This window comes from Rattus rattus, chromosome 12, assembly GCF_011064425.1.
Source record: "Rattus rattus isolate New Zealand chromosome 12, Rrattus_CSIRO_v1, whole genome shotgun sequence".
Lineage (NCBI taxonomy): Eukaryota > Metazoa > Chordata > Mammalia > Rodentia > Muridae > Rattus > Rattus rattus.
In genome coordinates, this window is record NC_046165.1 from 37,660,579 (window position 1) to 37,682,109 (window position 21,531).

At 39.7% G+C, this 21,531-nt stretch overlaps 1 protein-coding gene across 2 annotated transcripts in view; it reads left to right on the forward strand.

The window, feature by feature from the left end:
* The window catches only part of Diaph3 (diaphanous related formin 3), a 336,634-nt gene that overhangs the window by 206,952 nt on the left and 108,151 nt on the right, over positions 1–21,531 (forward strand). For both annotated transcript variants that reach the window (XM_032917289.1, XM_032917288.1), the window contains 2 exons: positions 600–694; positions 5,050–5,151. In XM_032917289.1, the coding sequence (XP_032773180.1) occupies positions 600–694; positions 5,050–5,151 (197 nt within the window). The remainder of the gene's footprint in view (positions 1–599; positions 695–5,049; positions 5,152–21,531) is intronic.

The window sequence follows — 21,531 nt, forward strand, 5'->3', positions numbered from 1 at the left end:
CCTACCCCATCTTTTAAGTTCATCGATCCTTTATGCTTCTCTCATGTTACTAAACGTGAGTCCTTGTCCATAGTCCTTGCCTCTGTCCTCAAGAGATTCTTCTCCAACCAGAGATGAGCTTATTTGATGTGTCGTTTTGTTAGTTAGTGTTGTTAATAGTTGTTTTCACTTATTCTGCTACAACTAGTTGCATTTTAGAAGCAAACAAATTGAGACAGTAAACTGTTAAACCCTATCTAGACTTAAAATAACTCAGTGAGATTAAGGAGAAGCTTCGGAAGTAGTAATACATACAGAGAAACAACTGGTATTGGAGAAAAATAGTCTATGAAGCCAATAATTGGTAAATAAGGATTTAAAAGTCAAACTTTATGCACCAGCTCTAACCTGGAAGGGAACGTGAGTGTGTGTGTGTGTGTGTGTGTGTGTGTGTGTGTGTGTGTGTGTGTGTGCATGTGTGTTTGTATATAATGTATTAATGAACTGTGCTCCACAGCAGTTTTATAAAATACATAATACTTTGATTTTATGTAGATAGAAGGACTTCTCAGATCTCATTATTACTTTATACATTATGTCCCCTTTCCCACCTCTTTCAGCAATCTTCTTGAGCTCCTTCCGGGTGCCTTATGAGAAAATCAGGACGATGATATTGGAAGTGGATGAAGCACAGTTGTCAGAGTCTATGATTCAGGTAAACAAGCAGTAATAGTTTAAATTCCAATATTTCATTGCAAACTTCTCATTAAATAGTAATCTGTAAGTGAAGCAAAATTCTTAGCCCAAATCATTGAACTGGAAAATCATTGCTGCATAATTAGTTTGAGCATAACTTCTGCATTGCCAGGAGATAAAACTCTGCCTCTTCTCTTAACTGCAAACTAAATATAATGCTATCAAAATGATTGCATTTCAATTATTTTAAATGACTCTTTCTGAAGGCAAATTGTTTAACTTTACATACATGTTTTTATTACAGTTAAGACTAGTGGTCTGTTAATTTAAGTTTTTGTATCCTTTGTCAAATGTGTTTCCTTTGGCTTATAGCATAGAATCCTTATGTAGGACAAATGAGTGAAGCAGCTTTGTTTCCTGTTCCCAGTACAACTCTTCCTGGCAACACTTTGCCTCAGAGGACCTAGAACTTTCTTTGAATGTACTCCCACAGTTCCTTATCCCATTTCTCCTTCTGGTCTTCAAGAGAACATCCCCACCCCACAACTCCCCACTTCCCACGCTCCACCCTGCCAGGCCTCTCTACTTCCTAAGGCCTCAAATCTCTTGAGGGTTAGGCACATCTTCTCTCACTGAGGCCAGACCAGGCAGCCCTCTGCTGTATGTGTTTCCAGGGCCTTGGGCTAGCTCTTGTCTGCTGCCTGTTTGATGGCTCCATGTCTGAGAGATCTCAGAGGTCTGGGTTAGTTGAGACTGCTGGTCTCCCTATGCGGTCAGGCTTCTCCTCAGCTTGTATCTTTCCTTTTAATTAAGTATTTTATTTATTTACATTCCAAATGTGTCCCTCTACCCAGTTCCTTTGCCTCTGAGAGGTTGCTTGCTGAGCCCCCAGCAGCCCCCTTACCCTTAGTGTGTTTTAGTGGACGGCAGTGTTGAACCAAAATTACGGAAATGCACTTAAGAGATCTAACATGTAACCCCTGACAGATGTGAAGAGTGATCAACATACGACATGTGATGAGATAAGTTCTTCAATTTATCACTTTGTAAGACAAGAACCCACCTGCAAGTCTTAATATAAGAGTAGTAACAACATCAACAACAATATCAGCAATATATGTTTATATGTAATACATACATATTAATAATTGCTATAAATAATCGCAAGGTAATGAACCTACCAAGCAAGTGTAGAGTCCTTTACCTGTGATCTCTGCGTTCTGGATCCTGAAGCAGGAGAGTGCAGAGTCTGAGACCTTGCTGTACACCATAAGAGAATAGGACGGGGGCCACCAAAGATTATTTATTATTGTGAACAATGATTAAATTTAGACGTTTTTCTCCTTCAATAACTGGTATCTCCTGCAGTTCCAGGTTGCCTCTCCTGATTCCAGTTTGTCATGTGGTAGATAGAATGCATTCTTATTTCAGAAATAAGAATCAACACCTTTCTCTTAAGCCCTAATTTTCCCCTGTAGCATTTATTACCGTTGTTATTAACTGGATTTTCTTCCTGCTCTTGTTAGTGTATGCGATCTTATTGAGATCAGATGTCTGGTTCCTTAAAGAAAAATGTTCTACATAATACACATTTGTATTTCTTGTAATGATTTCTAAAAATATTTCCAGATTAGCTTTTAACCTGATTACATGGTTGTTTGTGATAGTTGTGTATAGTTTCTCGTCTAGAGAAGGGAAAGACAGCCATTTGCATTTTGTAGTTAATGCCCACCACAGGTTCAGTCTCACTGCATTTCTCCTCTGTCTGTTCCAATGTCTTACCTCACGGCCAACAGCTTATAGTAAGAAATTTATTTACTTGCATTGCAATCATTTAGAAGGTGAGCATGGTTCTCCCTGAGCTGAAGTTTTTGGCAGATCTGGATTTCTTCTGTAGGAATTCTGGGAGAATCCTGGTTTTGTCCTTTAGTATTATCAGGCTGTCTTCCTCTCTCACCTTGGGTCCTTTCTCTAGCAGGGATCAATGGACACTTATCTTCTGCATGATCACATTCCTGTTACTGCCTTCCTATGTCTGTGTGTCTGTGTGTCTGTCTGTCTGTCCTATCTATCTATCTATCTATCTATCTATCTATCTATCTATCACTGAGATACCCCAAGATATTTACCCCAATTAAGGCCATCTGATGGTAACTTGGATCCGAACTGTAGTATTAATTCCTTTAGCAATTGCTGTAAACATTTCCATAGATCCCAAGTGAATAGACAAGCACATCTCGAGTCTAGGTGGTATTGCTCTTATTAACATGCTTAATAAATGTAAAGGATTGCATGATTTGAAAAAAACCTGATAAATTGGATATATTTAGAGTTTCGTATATTCAGTATAAAACAAGAGTTTCATATTATTTGAAGTCTTTTAATCTTACAATTCCCCCCTTTAATAGGAGTATAGAAGCAAGATATGACCTTGTAATAATCAACATTTTTGTAATTTTTCATTATACTTACATTATATGCTGTTCATATCCACTATGTGAGAAGTGTTGGAGTTTTTAAGCCGGCGTTGCATGCCTTTCATGTATCAGCATTGCTTACACTGTATGGTATATTGGATGACAGCTTTGTGTGTGTCCTCAGAAACTTCACCTTCATGGAGTTTATAGTTTGCCGACAGTCATGGCATTTGCATGCATAATTGCAATTACATGGTTTGCTTGGCTTTGTTGACATTGTTGAGAACTAGCGTTTGGAATGGCAGAGCACACTCTTTGTGCATTTGGGGCTAAAGCTCCTACAGTGGAGTCTGGAGACTTGGCTCAGGGAGAGGATGACTGGATAACAGTGGTGTCCTTCCAGCAGCATACGTGAAGTCGGGGGAAACTGCTGCCTCTGCCTGGTCCCTGGGAAGCTTAGTAAGGAATAGAAAGCAGAGCAAGGTTACGCCTGTACTTTTACAACCATGTGGTTTTTGTTTTGTTTTTTTAGCTTAAACACCCCAATATTGAGGTCAAAATTTGACTCTGATGAAAGAATAAAATCTAAGTATCTTTAACTATAAACATTTAACAAGATATAGCAGCATATTATAAATGCCAACAATCTGTTCCCTGTAATCAGGAACTTCGCAATGTAGATGTAACTTGAACAGAAGAAGGAAGATATAAATGAAAACCAAGACTTTTGGTCTCAGGAGTTTCCAATAAGAGATTTGTATTCACATGGCAAAATCATACACCTTTAATATTTGCATTTCCCTTTCTAGGATTAAGAGGGACTACATTTTACTGAGGGTGTTCTTAAATTGCTGCACTTTCGTTGTTGTTTGTTTGGTTTTTTTGTCTTTAGCGAGTCAACCAAGGTTTTATCCAGAGGAACACAGTGAGTCTATAGCATGTTCTTTGGCCTAACCACTTTTAAGAACATCCTGTAATACTATTTTAAACCAGCAGCACTTCGGGAGATTTTCGTTTCTGCCAAGAGACATGCATAGCGTGCTGTAGAGTGAGTGACTTGTCATTTTGCATGAATTGGAGTTTACATGGAGTCTAGTGATATAATATGGAACTGTGACTACTTACTGTCTTCTCTTCCCCCTTAATGTTAGTATACTAACCCCTTATACCACTATATTTTGATAAAATGACTTAGTGTGAGTTTTGTTTGTGGATTGCTTCTTTGTTTAAATTCCATCAGGAGTACCTAGTTCCTTTTTAACTGCTTGTGTGTGGACTGGAAATGTGGTCGAAGGGCTTGAGCAGCTGACGGGACCTATGGATTCTAGACTATGCTACATGCAGGCCTATCTGCTCTGTCTGCAGGCGTCCTCAACCTCTGTCTCCTTGGACTTTATACATTTCCTCCCTATCAGAAAGCCTACTGTTATAAGGATATCTTCAGTTTCTATTATTAAAACATGATCCTTCTGGTTAAGTCTTGTAAGCACTACATTAAAATTCCCTTCCTTCTTTCCTATTCTTTCCTTTGCCTTCGGTAGCAACTCATGATTTCTTTGATCCCCCTGAGTAGCGTGCTGAAATATGTTTGGCTTTGCCAGAGATTTCTGACATTCAATTCCCTAAAGCTGAAATGTAATGGGTCGTATTTACCCAGGTGAGAAGGCTGTTCCTTTGGTATAGGTTGAGTTCCCCTTTCCAAATTATAAGCTAATCAAATAAATATTCAGTAGTGCTTGATTTGAATATATAATCACTCTTGGATGGAGGAAAGTAAAATTGACTGTTTCCAAGCTGAGCGGCCTGTTGCTTAAGGCTTAGGATAAGGGATGTTATCTGGGCAAAAAAAAAAGATTAATTTCATCACTGGTTTCCTTTCCACAGTTTACTGATTAATTTTTCCAAACCTTGAGAGTGGCACACAGTGACGGTTTCTGTTCTTGGTTTTACATTTTAGAACTTAATGAAGCACCTTCCTGATGAAGAGCAGTTGAAGTCATTGTCCCAGTTTAGAAGTGACCGTAGCAGTTTATGTGAACCTGAGCAGTTTGCCGTCGTGGTGAGTACTGTCTTATTCGATCACTTCTGAGGGAGCTTTTCCTGTGTAAAGCAAGCAAGAACAACAGGACGTTTCAGCAAGCCGGCTGTTAGTATGAGTGTGCCATGGCCACGGTGCTTCTTTCTATTTTAAACCTAAAGGTATTTGTGACAATTTGTTTTGTACTACAAATTGGGAATTAGATGGAAGCTGAAGTTTGCTTGTGTAAGGAGATGGACAGTGGGAATCCCAGGCTGGCTTTATATCAATTAGAAAGAATTTTATCAATGTAAGATTATGGCTATACAATGTTTTATTTAAGAATAAAATAATAATCCCTTCTATCTCTTTCCTCCTGGTTCAAAATTATGACCATTTCCCAATTGTCTCATAAAATGACAACGTATCTATAATTTATAGAATAACCATAACCAGACACCCACACCCAAGGGATTGGGGTGACAGTGTCTCAGTGGTGGTGGGGGGCAGCGAGAAATTCTTTTTTTTTTTTTTTTGTACTTAAAAGTTTATTAAGTAATAATGTGAAATTATAGTTCATCAATTTTTCAACTTCTTAAACACATTTTCTCTAAAAGTTTCTTTGTATATCAAGAAAAAAGCCATGAGGGACAGAGAGAGAGAGAGACAGCGAAAGACGAAGAGAGAGAGACAGAGAAAGGCAGAGAGATACTCAAGAGCCAGAATATGCCAAAGTACATGATACAAAACAGCATTCAAAGGAAGTGGTAACCAGGGAGAAGTTTGGTGCCATTTCACAGCAGGCACACAAAAAATACAAGAGTGTGACTGCAATCAGGCAAGAGCAGAAGGATTCAGATAGATGTCTCAGAGCAACCAAGGCTACTGTTCATGTTCACAGGAGCCTGGCATTGTTGAGAGCAGCTCTCATCACACTCACACAGAGTTTTGGTTGCACCATGGAAAACTGCGAAAAACATCAAGTCAATGAGTAGAATTAGGTGGTTATTAATGCTCAAAGACATAAAAAGAAAGAAAACATAATCATGATATAAACCAAGACTTACCTGTATATATTTACATATGATTGTAATGTATACATTAAACCTTGACTTAAAAAGTTAGTGGTTAGAAAGGGTACAGGATGCAAGTGATGCCATGGGATGCATGCCTTCATGTAGTATCCAGATAAGGGGAAGGTAACAAGGGATGGCATTAATGACAGATGCTGAAGTGAGAAATTCTTTACAGGGGTGACAAGGGGTCTGAAAATTAGGAAAATTGGTTAAACTCACGGACGTTGGCTTTAGCATCTGATAGCCAGTTTCTGAATGCTTGGCTGAAGTTTTGACTGGATCTGTCTGAAAGACTGGATGATTGAAACCATCAGGAGTCAGCAGCAATCCCTGAAGCTGTTCTGGAAGCCTCTGGGCAGCATCATGAAGCGGGGCTGGAACAGCGGGTCAGACCAGCATCCCTAAAAATGAATAGTGCCAAAGCTGGACAGTCTGTAATCTGTGAATCTATAACCAAGATTCCATGGATCAGAGTGGCAGAGATGGAGGGAGGGAGACAGGCAGACAGACAGACAGAAAGAAAGGAAGAAAGAAGAGGACCCTGTCTTCGCTCAGTAGTGGGACTCTCCTAAGGTCCCCATCTCCTCTCAGTTGCCTATGAGAAAGTAAAGAGTGAATGGCATGAAGGCCAACCATGTACCCCATTAATATGCCCAACCTCCACGAGTCTTTGATAGGCTAAAAATAATATAGCCAAATAAAATTTTGAAATTAAAAAAACCAAACAAGTATGTTAGTAAATTTTCAACATGCTATGAAATTGTAAAGCAAGAAACATGCTCCTTATAAATATCTAATGTCAGTCTAGGAGTCCTAGCAAACAGGAGAGGCCACTTCTCACTTCAGTCACCATCCTGGGTTCATCTCATGGTTTCGACGTTGAAATTAGAAATACTATGTTTTTCTTGGCAATGAGAGATAAAATGAATTCATTTGAGCAAAATCTTGTCAAGGCTTCTCGCTAATGATTGTGTTTCCACCTCCTGGTTTTGTAAGCTGGAGCCTGGAGTATAAACCTCTTGGTCGGTCTGTACATTAGCTGCTATGGAACTCAATGTTGAGAATTACTTTTACTATCAAACATTCTTTCTCTGCTCCTTGTTCAGGTCGACTGTAATTGTTATGATAAATGCCATTCTTTTTTTTTTTTTTTACTGTTATTTAGGGTTTTCTCAATAATTTTCTTTCATGGCCAAAGCTTTTACAAATTTTAGTACAATTTATGTATTAAAATAGCATTATACCCAAATGATTTTTAATATAACCTTAAACTAAAAATGAGGAAAATTTAGATTATGGAATACTTTAAAAATGATCCTTTTTAATTGAGTCCGTGTAACATTTGATCTGAGGCTTGTCAAGTCCAGCTCCTGCTGTAGAAATGGACTAGTGAATGGGAAAGATAGATGAACTTTTGTAGTCATTGAGTCATGCAGGATTCTTTTGGAATTCAGAACCTTATTCGTGATGGTCTCTTACAGAAGGGATTTTTTTTTTTTTTTTTTTTTTATTAACTTGAGTACTTCTTTATATATACATTTCGGAGTGTTATTCCTTTCCCGGTTTCTGGGCAAACATTCCCCTCCCCCTCCCTTCCTTATGGGTGTTCCTCCCCCCATCCTCCCCCATTGCCGCCCCCCCCAACAGTCTAGTTCACTGGGGGTTCAGTCTTAGCAGGACCCAGGGCTTCCCCTTCCACTGGTGCTCTTACTAGGATATTCATTGCTACCTATGAGGTCAGAGTCCAGGGTCAGTCCATGTATAGTCTTTGGTAGTGGCTTAGTCCCTGGAAGCTCTGGTTGCTTGGCATTGTTGTACATATAGGGTCTCGAGCCCCTTCAAGCTCTTCCAGTTCTTTCTCTGATTCAGAAGGGATATTTTTAAAAATCAAGATTGTTTGTGCCCAAATCTTAGGTTATATTAAAAGCCCTAGGATATAATGGCATTATGTTTGATATGTTGTTGACAATTCAAGCCGGCTAACTTTTTATGCCTTTCTGCATGTGATGGTGTGTATATGCTTGGGCCAGGGAGTAGCTCTATTAGGTGTGGCCTTGTTGGTGTAGGTGTATCACTGTGGGTGTGGGCTCTAAGACCCTAGTCCTACCTGCCTGGAAGTCAGTTTTCTGCTAGTAGCCTTCAGATGAAGATGTAGAACTCTCAGCTCCTCCTGCACTGTGCCTGCCTGGATGGTGCATCCCACCTTGATGATGATGGACTGAACCTCTGAACCTGTAAGCCAGCCCCAATTAGATAATTGTGCTTTATAAGACTTGCCTTGGTCATGGTGTCTGTTCACCGCAGTAAAACCCTTCATACGACAGTGTATATTAGGCATATTGTATGCTCTTTCCTTTAAATCTGTTTTTATATCTTTTGCCAGTGTATCTTATCTTCCCTACCTATAAAGCTCTGTGAACAGCATGTAGAACTTTGGGAATGAAACAGTAATTTCCTCATTCTTACTGTCCTGTGATTTCTTTTTTTTTTTTTTTTTGAAACTTTTTTAATGTTTTGTTTTTTAAAAAAATTTTAAAAGCCTTTAAAAAACTCAAAAATAAACATATCAAACAAATTGTCCACATCTCAGTGACCGTTTCTACTTGTAAGTTAGCAGTTTAGAATAGATGCTTGATACCTTTCCGTTAGATTTTACACTTTTACATCTTTCCCATTTGCTGTGACAAAACTCTTGACAACAGCATGTGTTCCTTGTGGATCACAGATAGAGAAAATGCAATCGGCCACCATGGTGGGGAAGTCATTTTAGGGAAGCATGGGGCAGCTAAAACTAATTTCTCACTGTGTTCCCAAGCACGATGCTGGGGGTAGTGTGGCATGAGTAGGGAAGGCATGCTTGTTTCTTCATTTTGTTCAGTTTAAGACCACACCCTATAGCCTAATGCCACTCATTGTCACATTGGATCCTCAGTTGAGAAGCTTGCTAGCATGGAGAGGAGGAATGAGAGAGAGGAAGGGACTGGAGGGCATTTCCCTCCCCCTCCCTCCCCCCCTCCCTTGCTCCCCCCGTCCTCGCCCCCCTTCCTCCCCCCCCCCCCCGCCCCCTCCCTTCTTTCTTCCCTCCTTCCGTCCTTCCCTTCAGTGTAGGGCCTGGCATCGTAGGATAATACTGCTTATCTTCAGTGTGCATCTTGCTATGTCAGTTAAACCAGGCTAGAAATTGCACCTCATGGACAAGTCTGAAGGTCTGTGTCCTAGGTGATTCTAGATCAGCTGTGCTCAACTAGGGATCATGGCCCATTTGGGAGTCCAATAGCCCTTTGTCAGGCCAGAGGCCACCTAAGAGCATCACAAAACAAAGATATTTACATTATGATTTTTAACAGCTACAAAATTATAGTTAAGTATCAGTGAAAATGATTTTATGGTTGGGAGTCAGCAACCGCAACATGTGGAACTGTATTAAAGGATTGCACATTAGTATGGTTCAGGACCACTCTTCTAGGTCCTGTCATGTTGATAGCATGACAGTGAGTATGGGGTCTAGGACTCAAGCAGGACTCAAGGACATTCCGTCCTTGCTCAGATCTCTGTGCAAAGTGTGATGACATGGGCCGCATATCCTTCCCAGGATTTCCCATGGCGCTATGGACAGTTCTCCAGCAGTCAGCTGCTTATCTCTGCTCATGGCTGTACTACTCAGTTTCTTGTTAGTTTACTATTAACTTCTATTTTGATGAAAAGTGAATTGATTTTTCTTTTATCTCTCTTATTTCAGTCTGGCTCCCTTCCCCTCTCCACCCTCTCCACCCTCTCCACACCCCGACCCTTGTTGCACCTCCCCCTTTTACACTACTCAACCAAAGGAAAACCTTCTTAAGAACAGCTCCAGGCTCCTTTACAGTATAAAGATTATATTGGGCAAAACATGTGAGGCATTATAGAATGATGGGCACTTCCTTTTCTTTCTGAATTCAAAGCTCAATTTAGTTTTGGTACCTTATTATAGAGACACGATTATAGAGTTTATCAATTTTATATTAATGATAATGTTTAAGGAAATTGTCTATAATTTTGTTGTATAAGATTACTATAACAATTTTTCTTTCCATTTTTATTGGATATTTTATTTATTTACATTTCAAATGTTATCCCCTTTCCTGGTTTTCCCTCTGGAAGCCCCCTATCCCATCCTCCCTCCCCCTGCTTCAGTGAGGATGCTCCCCCACCTACCTACTCTCTTCTGCCTCCCTGCCCTAGCTTCCCCTACACTGGGGCATCGAGCCTTCACAGAACCAAGGGCCTCTCCTCCCACTGATGCCCCACAAGGCCATTTCTTGAAGTTATCTGGACTTAGGATTTCTGACCTTTATCTTGTCTTTAAGACATACTTGCCTTACATGGAACATAGAGTACTGTGCTTTGGAATGGTCATTGCACATGAGAACTGATCAGTGAGTGAATGTGCTCTAATGCCAGCTCTGTCTTCTGACTCCTCTCCATGGAGCCAGGGCTTGGGTTTTCGTTTGCTTCCCCTAGATAAGTGCGCCGAGTTGTGGTTCTTCTTGGGTTCTGTAGTGGAAACTGTCATTTCTGATCTCACTGTTCTTCTGTCTTACCCCTTTCTTCTTCCCTCCCTCCTTTGTCTTTAGCCCCAGCTGGCTTCCCATTTGCTCTGGAGACCTATATACCCTCCGCTTGTGCTCAGTTTCCTGCTATGTCGCAGGAGTCCTTGCTAACATTCATTTTGACAAAAGTTAAAGTCCAATTGTGTTACTTGCTAGTGAGATTAATAGGTGTGTAAATTCATTATTCTGATTCATGCAAATTATAAACATCTGATGAAATTCATTCTACTCAAATACAAATACAAACAACAGATGCTGAACAATTCACTGAAGGTATTTACAGGATACTTGCTATAGTGTACATGCAATGTGAGTATAGTCAAATGTAGGTATCAGTGTCATTAACGGACAGTTAGTTTTGGTGTGGACCAAAAAAATATATATGTGTTTCTAATATCATGTTTGAACATTCTAGAGTGTGATACACCAATTGACTATTAGAAATACTGTATGTAATCTCCTCAGGTTTTTGGTTGACATCAAAGATAATGTCTATTGATATTTGAACTATTTGGCTGAGGCCCATCACATGTTACATCCCTGAAAGATTTATCACTATTTAGTGTGTAAATATTCTTCAACTTTCTGATAAAACAGATTTTCATCTCTATATTTAATTCTCCCTTGAAATTGGGGGAATTCTTCAATGCCAATACTACTCTTTTTTCCAATAATTTTAGCTGTATTCATACATTACAGTACAAAGGATTTAGTTGCTCAATTGCTCTTTACAGTAATTTACATCTTGTGCACCTTTTCTGAACTAATTCTTCATTTGCTGCTTTGAATGAACATGGATCAAACAATTTCTGTGATGTCTGCATGTGGGCTGCTCCTGACATAGCTAGTAGATAATATAGAAGCTTTTCAGAGACTGATGCTTTGGATGGTTCTTGATTTTGAACTCAGTACATCATATTTTATAAGCATGCATAGGTTCTCTGAACTATATACCCAGTTCTTAACTTGTTAAGCATTAATTTAAAATTGTTGATGTTTAATTTGTAATTGATATACAGTAATTGTATATATTTGTAAAGTACTATGCATAGTGATGAATTTTGGGAAGTGAGCCTATCATTTGCATTGCCTATCATAATTTTTTTTTATTAACTTGAATATTTCTTATATACATTTCGAGTGTTATTCCCTTTCCCGGTTTCCGGGCAAACATCCCCTTCCCCCCTCCCCTTCCTTATGGGTGTTCCCCTCCCCACCCTCCCCCCATTGCCGCCCTCCCCCCAACAGTCTGGTTCACTGGGGGTTCAGTCTTAGCAGGACCCAGGGCTTCCCCTTCCACTGGTGCTCTTACTAGGATATTCATTGCTACCTATGAGGTCAGAGTCCAGGGTCAGTCCATGTATAGTCTTTAGGTAGTGGCTTAGTCCCTGGAAGCTCTGGTTGCTTGGCATTGTTGTACATGTGGAGTCTAGAGCCCCTTCAAGCTCTTCCAGTTCTTTCTCTGATTCCTTCAACGGGGGTCCTATTCTCAGTTCAGTAGTTTGCTGCTGGCATTCGCCTCTGTATTTGCTGTATTCTGGCTGTGTCTCTCAGGAGCGATCTACACTTCTGCACTTCTTTGCTTCATCCATCTTGTCTAATTGGGTGGCTGTATATATATGGGCCACATGTGGGGCAGGCTCTGAATGGGTGTCCCTTCAGTCTCTGTTTTAATCTTTGCCTCTCTCTTCCCTGCCAGGGGTATTCTTGTTCCCCTTTTAAAGAAGGAGTGAAGCATTCACATTTTGATCATCCGTCTTGAGTTTCATTTGTTCTAGGCATCTAGGGTAATTCAAGCATTTGGGGTAATAGCCACTTATCAATGAGTGCATACCATGTATGTCTTTCTGTCATTGGGTTAGCTCACTCAGGATGATATTTTCCAGTTCAACCATTTGCCTCTCTAATTTCATAAAATCATTGTTTTTTGATAGCTGAGTAATATTCCATTGTGTAGATGTACCACATTTTCTGTATCCATTCCTCTGTTGAAGGGCATCTGGGTTCTTTCCAGCTTCTGGCTATTATAAATAAGGCTGCGGTGAACATAGTGGAGCACGTCTTTTTTATATGTTGGGGCATCTTTTGGGTATATGCCCAAGAGAGGTATAGCTGGATCCTCAGGCAGTTCAATGTCCAATTTTCTGAGGAACCTCCAGACTGATTTCCAGAATGGTTGTATCAGTCTGCAACCCCACCAACAATGGAGGAGTGTTCCTCTTTCTCTGCATCCTCACCAGCATTTGCTGTCACCTGAGTTTTTGATCTTAGCCATTCTCACTGGTGTGAGGTGAAATCTCAGGGTTGTTTTGATTTGCATTTCCCTGATGACTAAAGATGTTGAACATTTCTTTAGGTGTTTCTCAGCCATTCGGCATTCCTCAGCTGTAATTCTTTGTTTAGCTCTGAACCCCATTTTTAATAAGTTGTTGTCTCCCTGCAGTCTAACTTTTTGAGTTCTTTGTGTATTTTGGATATAAGGCCTCTATCTGTTGTAGGATTGGTAAAGATCTTTTCCCAATCTGTTGGTTGCTGTTTTGTCCTAACCACAGTGTCCTTTGCCTTACAGAAGCTTTGTAGTTTTATGAGATCCCATTTGTCGATTCTTGATCTTAGAGCATAAGCCATTGGTGTTTTGTTCAGGAAATTTTTTCCAGTGCCCATGTGTTCCAGATGCTTCCCTAGTTTTTCTTCTATTAGTTGCCTATCATAATTTTTATGTGAAGGTAGTGACTGGAATTTGTGGGTGTTTTTAAAATATGGAGTTAAAATTCGCTGTTATGACTGTATAGCCCAGAACATGTTGCTACTTTGACTTGTTCTTTCCTAAGCGATTTTAGTTTGTGGAAAATACATCAAATAAGGTGAGCAAGCTTTCACTGAATGGTGAGCAATGATGGTTCTGCCAGCACTTGAGAAGTTTCTGATAAGTGACTGATCTTGTGTCTGTTTGAATTGGTCTTTAATTGATAAATCCATTTCTCATGCTGTTCTTGATAGTTTCAGAGAACACTGACTATTGATTTATTTCCTTAATTTAAAACATTTCTATGGATGGTTTTAAACATTTCATGAAGACACTGGGTTCTTCTGTGCATACGGCAGTGTCCTCTCTTATTGGCTTCTTTTTTATGTATCATTTAAGAGATGAAAATGTAGTCCCTACAAACTTGGGCTGAGGGGACCATTTGCCTGTAGTGCTTTAGATTCCTTCCTCCTCCTACCAACCCGAACTGCAGCCTCTTACTAAAGGCTGATTTCACGGAGTGTAACCTGACTTAGTTGTATGAGTGTGTTTCTCATATTTGCAGGCTCTCTTTGATCAATAAGCCATTAGGTAAAATCACTGTGTTCACAGTGGCATGGCTTTAACTGTGTGAAAATGATTTATGTAAATATTCAACAGGATCAGAAGATTAGCTGAAGTTTGGAAAGAGACCTAAAAATTTGCATTTGAAGCTTGGTATACTAGACTTCCTTTGATTAAAAAACTCTGGATTTTTGAGTATTTGTCTCCATATTATTTAATTCTGCTAATCTGCCTGCTCTTCAAAGGAATCAAGCATTTATAGGAGATTGAATCCCAGAAATGTCCTCTTTGTACATTGTATTTTGATCTGCTACCATTTGGTGTCACTATAGGGCAGGGCTTTCAAACCTTGTAAGGTGGAGGACCCTTGATTATTATTGTTGTTGTAAAATGTTGTATAAAGTTCATATATACCTCACTGCATAAAAATGTTATTTTTAAAAGAAACCATAATATTGTTGTTGGAAAATTAATAACATAAGAACTTTGAAGATAATGTGAATGTCTCCTGACTGCCCCTCCCCACCTCATTTTACATCAATTGTCATCTTAACATTTGGGTTCCTATTCCCTTGTACTTATTAATGCACAGTTGCATGAACAAATTAAAGGGTGTTTTCTTCCTGAAACTTTTTACTACATAACGAAGATTATTTTCATGCCACACTGTTTTTAAACTCTTGTTTAGAATTTCATATCCCTTATTATGATTTTCCTTGATTTGGTCACTTTGACATCACCTAATATTTCACTAAAATATGAACCCATATACATCTTTGTGCATAAATTGACAGGCAGCGTGTCATTGTAGCATTGTGGTCCAGCTTTAAGTGTACTTACTCCTCACTAGATATATGGCCTTCAGTGCTTGGTTGTTCATATTCATTTTTTCCCATCTTGTTCCTATCTTTATTTTCATATGTGATGGGACACAGCTTCCTTTTCCTGTTCTCAGAACTTACCATCAACTAAGTAGCTTCAAAAGTCACAACTTTATTATCTCCCAACCTTTGATGGCAATCAGAAATCCCAAGAGAACTAGTTGAGCTGCAGTCCTCTTGTGAGGCCTCGGTCTTCCCAGCTCTAAAAGAAGCCCATGGACTAGCAGCATTCTTAGTTTGTCACTGTAACTCTTCAGACACTGTTGCTTTGTGACAAGGATTTTCTAATAATCTGCAGGATGAATCAGGGGAACATTCCTCCATGGGGATCTTTATCAGCCTGAATGGTCCTTTGATGCCAGAACAGGAAGTCTAGTCACCTGTTTTGGCAATTAAATATGGATATTTTAAAGGACAGTTATTCTGCATAGTACATGAAGTAGAATAATTCCACCTTCATTACTTTGTTTTCAATATTCAATATTTGTTTCAATGTGTTATAGTAGCTACATATATACATTATTGTATAATCAAAATATTATAATATTTTTGATTATAAAAATATTGAATAATCAAAAATAATGGCTAACTTTTATTATTAATATTAGTTGTATTGTTTTTTTCTAGGTATTTCTACCATTATTTGTTCAAAAGTTATTTCTCGTTCTCTTAGGGCTTTGTTGGTGTAGTTTTTTTTTTTGTTTTGTTTATGTTTTTTTTTTTTTTTTTTTAAAGAGGCTCTAGGTAGTTGAAGTTGCCATTGGTGTCATGATCTTCCTGCCTCTGTCTGCAGAGGGCTGGGACTACAGGTATGCAGCATTGTGGCTCGCTGGTAGTTTTAGATAACCTGTTGCTCTATCCTGAGTTGAGCTCTTGGGGTAAGCAGATAATAGTCTTCCATGGTATATGTAAATTAGAATTTTTTTTTTCTCTGTGAGCCATGTTTAGTATTAGCTTTCTTTTCTCTGGGCCAGGGGCTGATCACTTTCATTATTAGAGTTGACACATTATATGTTTCTACTCCTCCTATGTTGCCTTTCTCTATCTTTTGTTGGAGCTCTGTTCATAATATACTATTTATTAACAGAAATGCTTGAATTCTCTCGTTCTGCTCACTGTCTTCTCCTTTAGTAATAATGCCATCTTCACCTTTTAGTTTAGATGCTTTCTTTTTGAAGCAAATTGTGTTTTTGTGGTGCCACAGAACACTCCTGAAGTAGGGAGAGTGTGGATTAGGACAGCTTTGAAGCTAGCCTGGGCTGTATAGCAAATAGAAGTAGATAAAGCAAGACGAACCGAAGGAGAGCATTGGCATGCACAGTAACTATTACAGAGACGCAGAGGGCCTTTGGTCTACAATAAGAACATAGGTGGTTGGTAGTTCTTCAGCTGATTTCTTTAGCTAATGTCAAGAACCCTGGTGTAAAACGATGTAGCAGAGAAAAGTGAATGGCCCTGGGCATCCTTCTCAGATTCTATAAGTCGCCTTAGTTACTCCCCATGGCTCTCACAATGGGGTCTACAATTTTTAGGTTAACAATAGGCCTTTAAAAATGCTTCTTTGAAATATAATAGTAAACTCAAAAGCTACATTTTAAAAACATAGAATTTTACTAATTTGGGCTTGCAACCACAACTAACGAACATGCAAGTCCTCCTGGAATGTCTCCTCAGGCCTCTCTGGTCTAGCATCCTGTGGCATTTAGTCCTTTCATAAGACAGCTTGAGCCATATTTTCCTAGCTCAAAAGCTTCACAGTGTTCTCTGTGGCTTCTCCACCAAACATTCTGCCACTCTCTGAAGGCAACACAGCCTGCACTGTTAGTACGCTATAATTCCTTTCTTTACCCTTTGAGACATTTTCTCTGGAAAATGTCTCAACACTTCTATTCTTTTGCATAAAATTCAGCATCTTTCCTCTCTGTTTCCATAGCACCCCATGCAAGTTTCTAAATGTATCTTATTACACTGGATTCTAAGTGTCAGTTTACAACTGAGAGTCTTCATTTCTGCTCTGAATACCTTGCTAGGCTACTGTGTTATTATCTTCTAATGGTTCATTTTCCAGAACATATGGAACATATGATATGGATTCCAAGAATTCGAGAAGAAACTGGGGGTGGCCTAAAATGAAAAATTGGCAGATATGTAGCACAAAAAACCAAAATACTTAGAACCATTAAAAAAAAAAAACTTTACTATTATGATTGTGAAGGTGGCCAGGAAGATTCCAAAGTGCACAGGCCAGAAGGTAACTTTTAGAATTGATTTTTCCTTTCACTTTTGCATGATTTCCATGATTGAGCTCAAGTCAGTCCAAGCTCCCTTACCTCCTCAGTCATCTTGCCCACCTCAAGCAAGTGTTCTTTACACTCACTATAAATAGGTACTGCTAAAATAGTCACTTTAATTCTGTGAAAAATGGCCAGTGGGTGATGATGCATAATCCTCTGCTTCCTGTTATCCTAACTTTCTCAGTGGACATTTTGGTGACCTTTAATTCAGAAGGCTGTGGATTTTCAGTTTGGAAATCTGCACCATCAAAGAGTTCTTTTGGTGTTTAGGAGGATTAAGTTTTCATTTTATTTGTTGCACAAATCATGATTTATTGAAACACATTTAGAGACAACTGACAGAGAAAAATGGGGCTCCTAAAAGACCACCTCTATGGGAGCACCACTTTCACAGACTGAATGCCACAAGAGGTTTCCTTGACACTTAAATTTTGCCTATGTAAATGCTTCATAAATGTCTAGTTCATAACAAGGTATGACTCACACAGTTCTATCTTAAAACATAACAGGCATGGGCATGGCCTGATATTCTCTCAGGTTGGTGTGTGTGTGTGTGTGTGTGTGTGTGTGTGTGTGTGTGTGTGTGCGCGCGCGCGTGTGCGTTTTGCCTGCATGTGGTTCATTCGCATGCCTTCTACTCAGAAAAACCAAAAGAAAGGGTCAGTTACAGACATTTGTGAGCCAGCATGTGGATGCTGGGAATTAAACACCAGTGTTTTTGAAGAGTGCCCACTGCTATAGACTGCTGAACCTTCTCTCTAGCAGCTGATATAATTTCTTTGAGTTTTCACAATCGTTGCTTCCTTTGTCTTTAGTAATCCACTGTTGCTTTGCTGTCTGTATCTGTATAGGATGTGACTGCAGTTAGAGGAACCGAGTGTCTTCTCCACGTTCTGGCCAGCTCAATCCCCAGCTGCTGTAACTTGGCACCTCCTGCCAGGGGCCCAAGCTCACTCCCCTTCGATCTCAGCCACAGATTCTTCCCCGTACATCCACAACCTGTGTTTGGATGTTAGATAACTCTTTCCCCTCCTGTATTCATAGCTGTAGAAAGTGTAGACTTATGCTCCACCTACGGTCATACATGCTTGACCTTTGTCCTTTACTCTGTACTTGAGTTTGTCACCTTCTTGACATGTTGTTCTTAGGATTCAAGACCCTGGGAGCTCAGCAGGATCGGCATTTCCTCCTGGCTTAGGGCGTACGAACGTACCTTACTTTCAGTTTCCATTGATTTTCTTCTTTGAACTAAAATCTATCAGCTGTTTAATGATTGTAATTTTTCTTGTGATTGATTTCTGTCTTTTATCACACTTTACTGCCTAAGTCACAGTTTACAATGATATTTGAACTTTTAATTAAAGTGAAATTCTGTTGGTTTGATTAGGTAAACTTCGCTGTCAGTTGAAGGATCATTTTTAACACCTTTTTTCTTTTCTGACAATCTCAATGGTTCTTCTGAATTACTTGTATTTCTTATTTTTAATTGGATTTTTTTATTTACATTTCAAATGTTCCTCTTTCCTGGTTTCTAGTCCATAAACCTCTATCTTCCCCCCCCACCCCCCGGCTTCTATGAAGGTGTTCTATCCAATTTGAGAAATACCAGGAAACAAGGCTAACCCAGTGACAGAAGAGTGTGCAGACAGAGTGAAAGTCGTTGTCTCTGTAGATGAAGAGACACCTTGCAAAAGGAAGATTTTCTTGAAAATATTCACAGTGCAGATGAGCAGGTGATGTGTGCTTGGGTGAGGCGGGAGGTCAGGATGCTAAGTGCAGTTGTTGCTGTGGAGCAGGTGGCACTGAGATAGCTTTGTGGCCAGATGAGAGGAGCTAGGGAGCCAAGGAAATGCATGGCATGCAGTGCAGGGCTAGAGAAAATATGCAGGCCTTCCTGTTTCTGTCTTTCCCCAGAGGACAGGCTCAGCAGTGCCAGCCTTTGTTTGTGTCTGCCTTTGCTTGCCACCTCTCTGAGGAAAATCAAAGTCTCCAATCTAGGGAACCGTACAAGCTGAGTTTATGACACTGTTGCTGCTTGTTTCAAAATCTAAGCAGGACTTGGAGGGGAGAGGGTGGTGTGGCATGAGCGATTTTGAGGAAGAACTACTAGCCGTGAGGGTATGTGGATGTGTGTAGGGAAATAGGAGAATAACACTTGCCTGCAGGCCCTGCCCTCATGAAGGAAAATAGACCTGTCTAATGTGTCACCTTAGTAAGTGCACATTTCCTATGTGGGAAGCTCAGACAAAGGTGCCAGTCGGGACTGGCATGTTCTTCCCTCAAAAACCTCATTGAATCAAAGGAATAAATTCATTTAGTTCAAATCTAAATCAAAATAATAATATCAAATCTTGCCATTAAGTGGAAAAATCACTTGCATTTTACCAATTGTGTTCGCTGTAGAGTGGGAAGAAAAGTGTCATTGAACTCTGAATGGAATCTCTTGTGAGCTTTTGTTGCCCATGTTCTCTTGAAATTAGCAGATTGTCAGCTGTATTAAATAACTCTGCAATTCTTTAATTTATTAGGACTAATAAAAACACAGCATGACCCAAATAATATGCAGTTCCATTGAGTTGCTAACAGTAGTGAGTTTCTCTAAAAGTTTGAAATTTTAACTGTGGCATATTAATTTCTCTGCTTTTTGATGGCAAAAAGTGCAAAATATTGCTTGCTCTGGGAGATTTTACATCCGTGCAGTATTCTGCCTACAAGTCTCCATGCAGCCTGTTTCTACCTTGGTGTTTCCTTCATGTCTCACTCTCCTTTAGTAACATCACTTTAACCACAGGGCCTCTACCATACCTCCCTCAAACATATCCCTGCTTCCTCTCCTAACTTTTCATAAAACACATGTCAGTTGCCTTCTAGTGTGACCCTCAGAAAGTTCTAGCCTATGCGTGTTCATGTTCTGTGGACCTTGTTTCCCCAAGCTTGTTGCCCATGCTATCTCTACCTTGAGATGGCGTTACCTCACAGCCTACTTTCTTTCTGCACAGGTCAGCTTGTGGGCGGTGTTACCATAGAGCCACCCTTGAGATTTACTCACCCAGGGGCCAGAGCATCTCTGCAGTATCCACTGTATTCCCATTTATCACCTTATGCTCCGTTAGTCTATCATTTCTACACAGTATTCTACAACAAGAACGATTGTTTTTGGTGCCCATTAGTGGTTTTTATTGTCTTGAACAGTATCGGGTATCTAGTTAGTATCCAATAAATACCTGGTAAATCAATTTTAAAAAGCCCCCTAGGTGCTTTATTATTTTTATTTTTTAAATGTTGAAAACTAAAGCCATTGAGTCTTGGCTCACTAAGCCTTGCTATGCAACTGAACATGTTCCTAGCATTGGCTGTGCATTTAAATAGCTTGGTTTGGGATTCTACATCCAACTGTCATTCTCTGTATTTATAGATGGATTCGCTAGACCTGGGGTTGGATTTTGATTTTGCCATATTATAGCTGTAATGATGCATGCATTTCTTAGCACTTCCTCTCTCTCCCTGGCTCTCTCCCTCTCTCTCCTTTTGTACATGGATGTAGGTGCTATCTCAGATGTCTTCGGGGTTATCAAAGCACATACATCTTAGGGACAGCCTAGTCTGTCAGCTGCTGTCCATGTCTTCACAATTTTATTTTGAACATTTTTTTCCATTTCAGGATGTGTGACTCTTACTGTTCTGTGATACTGTAGCATTATCTATGCACAATGTGCTTGCTTACGTCACTGTTGGAGGGCTGTTCTCTTACCTCAGTGTTACAGACAACCTCAGGGTCTAGGTACAGTATACATCTTGTTTGCTGTTGACTTTGGCAAAATTTCACTCTCTTGCTCTATTCACTGTCTTTAGTTCTTCCTGTATCCTTGTGCTTTGGGTCTTAATGCCCCCTGGTTCTTCCCCAGTTTTTCTAAGACTGCTGGAAGATTCTCACACAGATAATATAGCTTCTACTCCCCTTTCTTGAGACCTGTTTTTCAAGGTGTGTGGTTTTTCTAAGTTTGTGGATGTTTGCCAGCCTGCATATATGTGCACCATATATATTTCTGTGCCTGTAGTGGCTAGAAAGAGGGTGCTTGATCCTCACACTGGAGTTATGGAGGGTTGTATGTCACGACATAAGTCCTGGTCATGCTGTGGTATCTATGACTTTTTATACCTCATAGATGAAGTCTTGGCGAGACTAGCAGTGAGAAAAGTTAATTTTGGATTTTTAAGTAGATGACATGAGTAGTAGATCCAAAAAGCTAATGCAGACAGACTAGCAAGTAC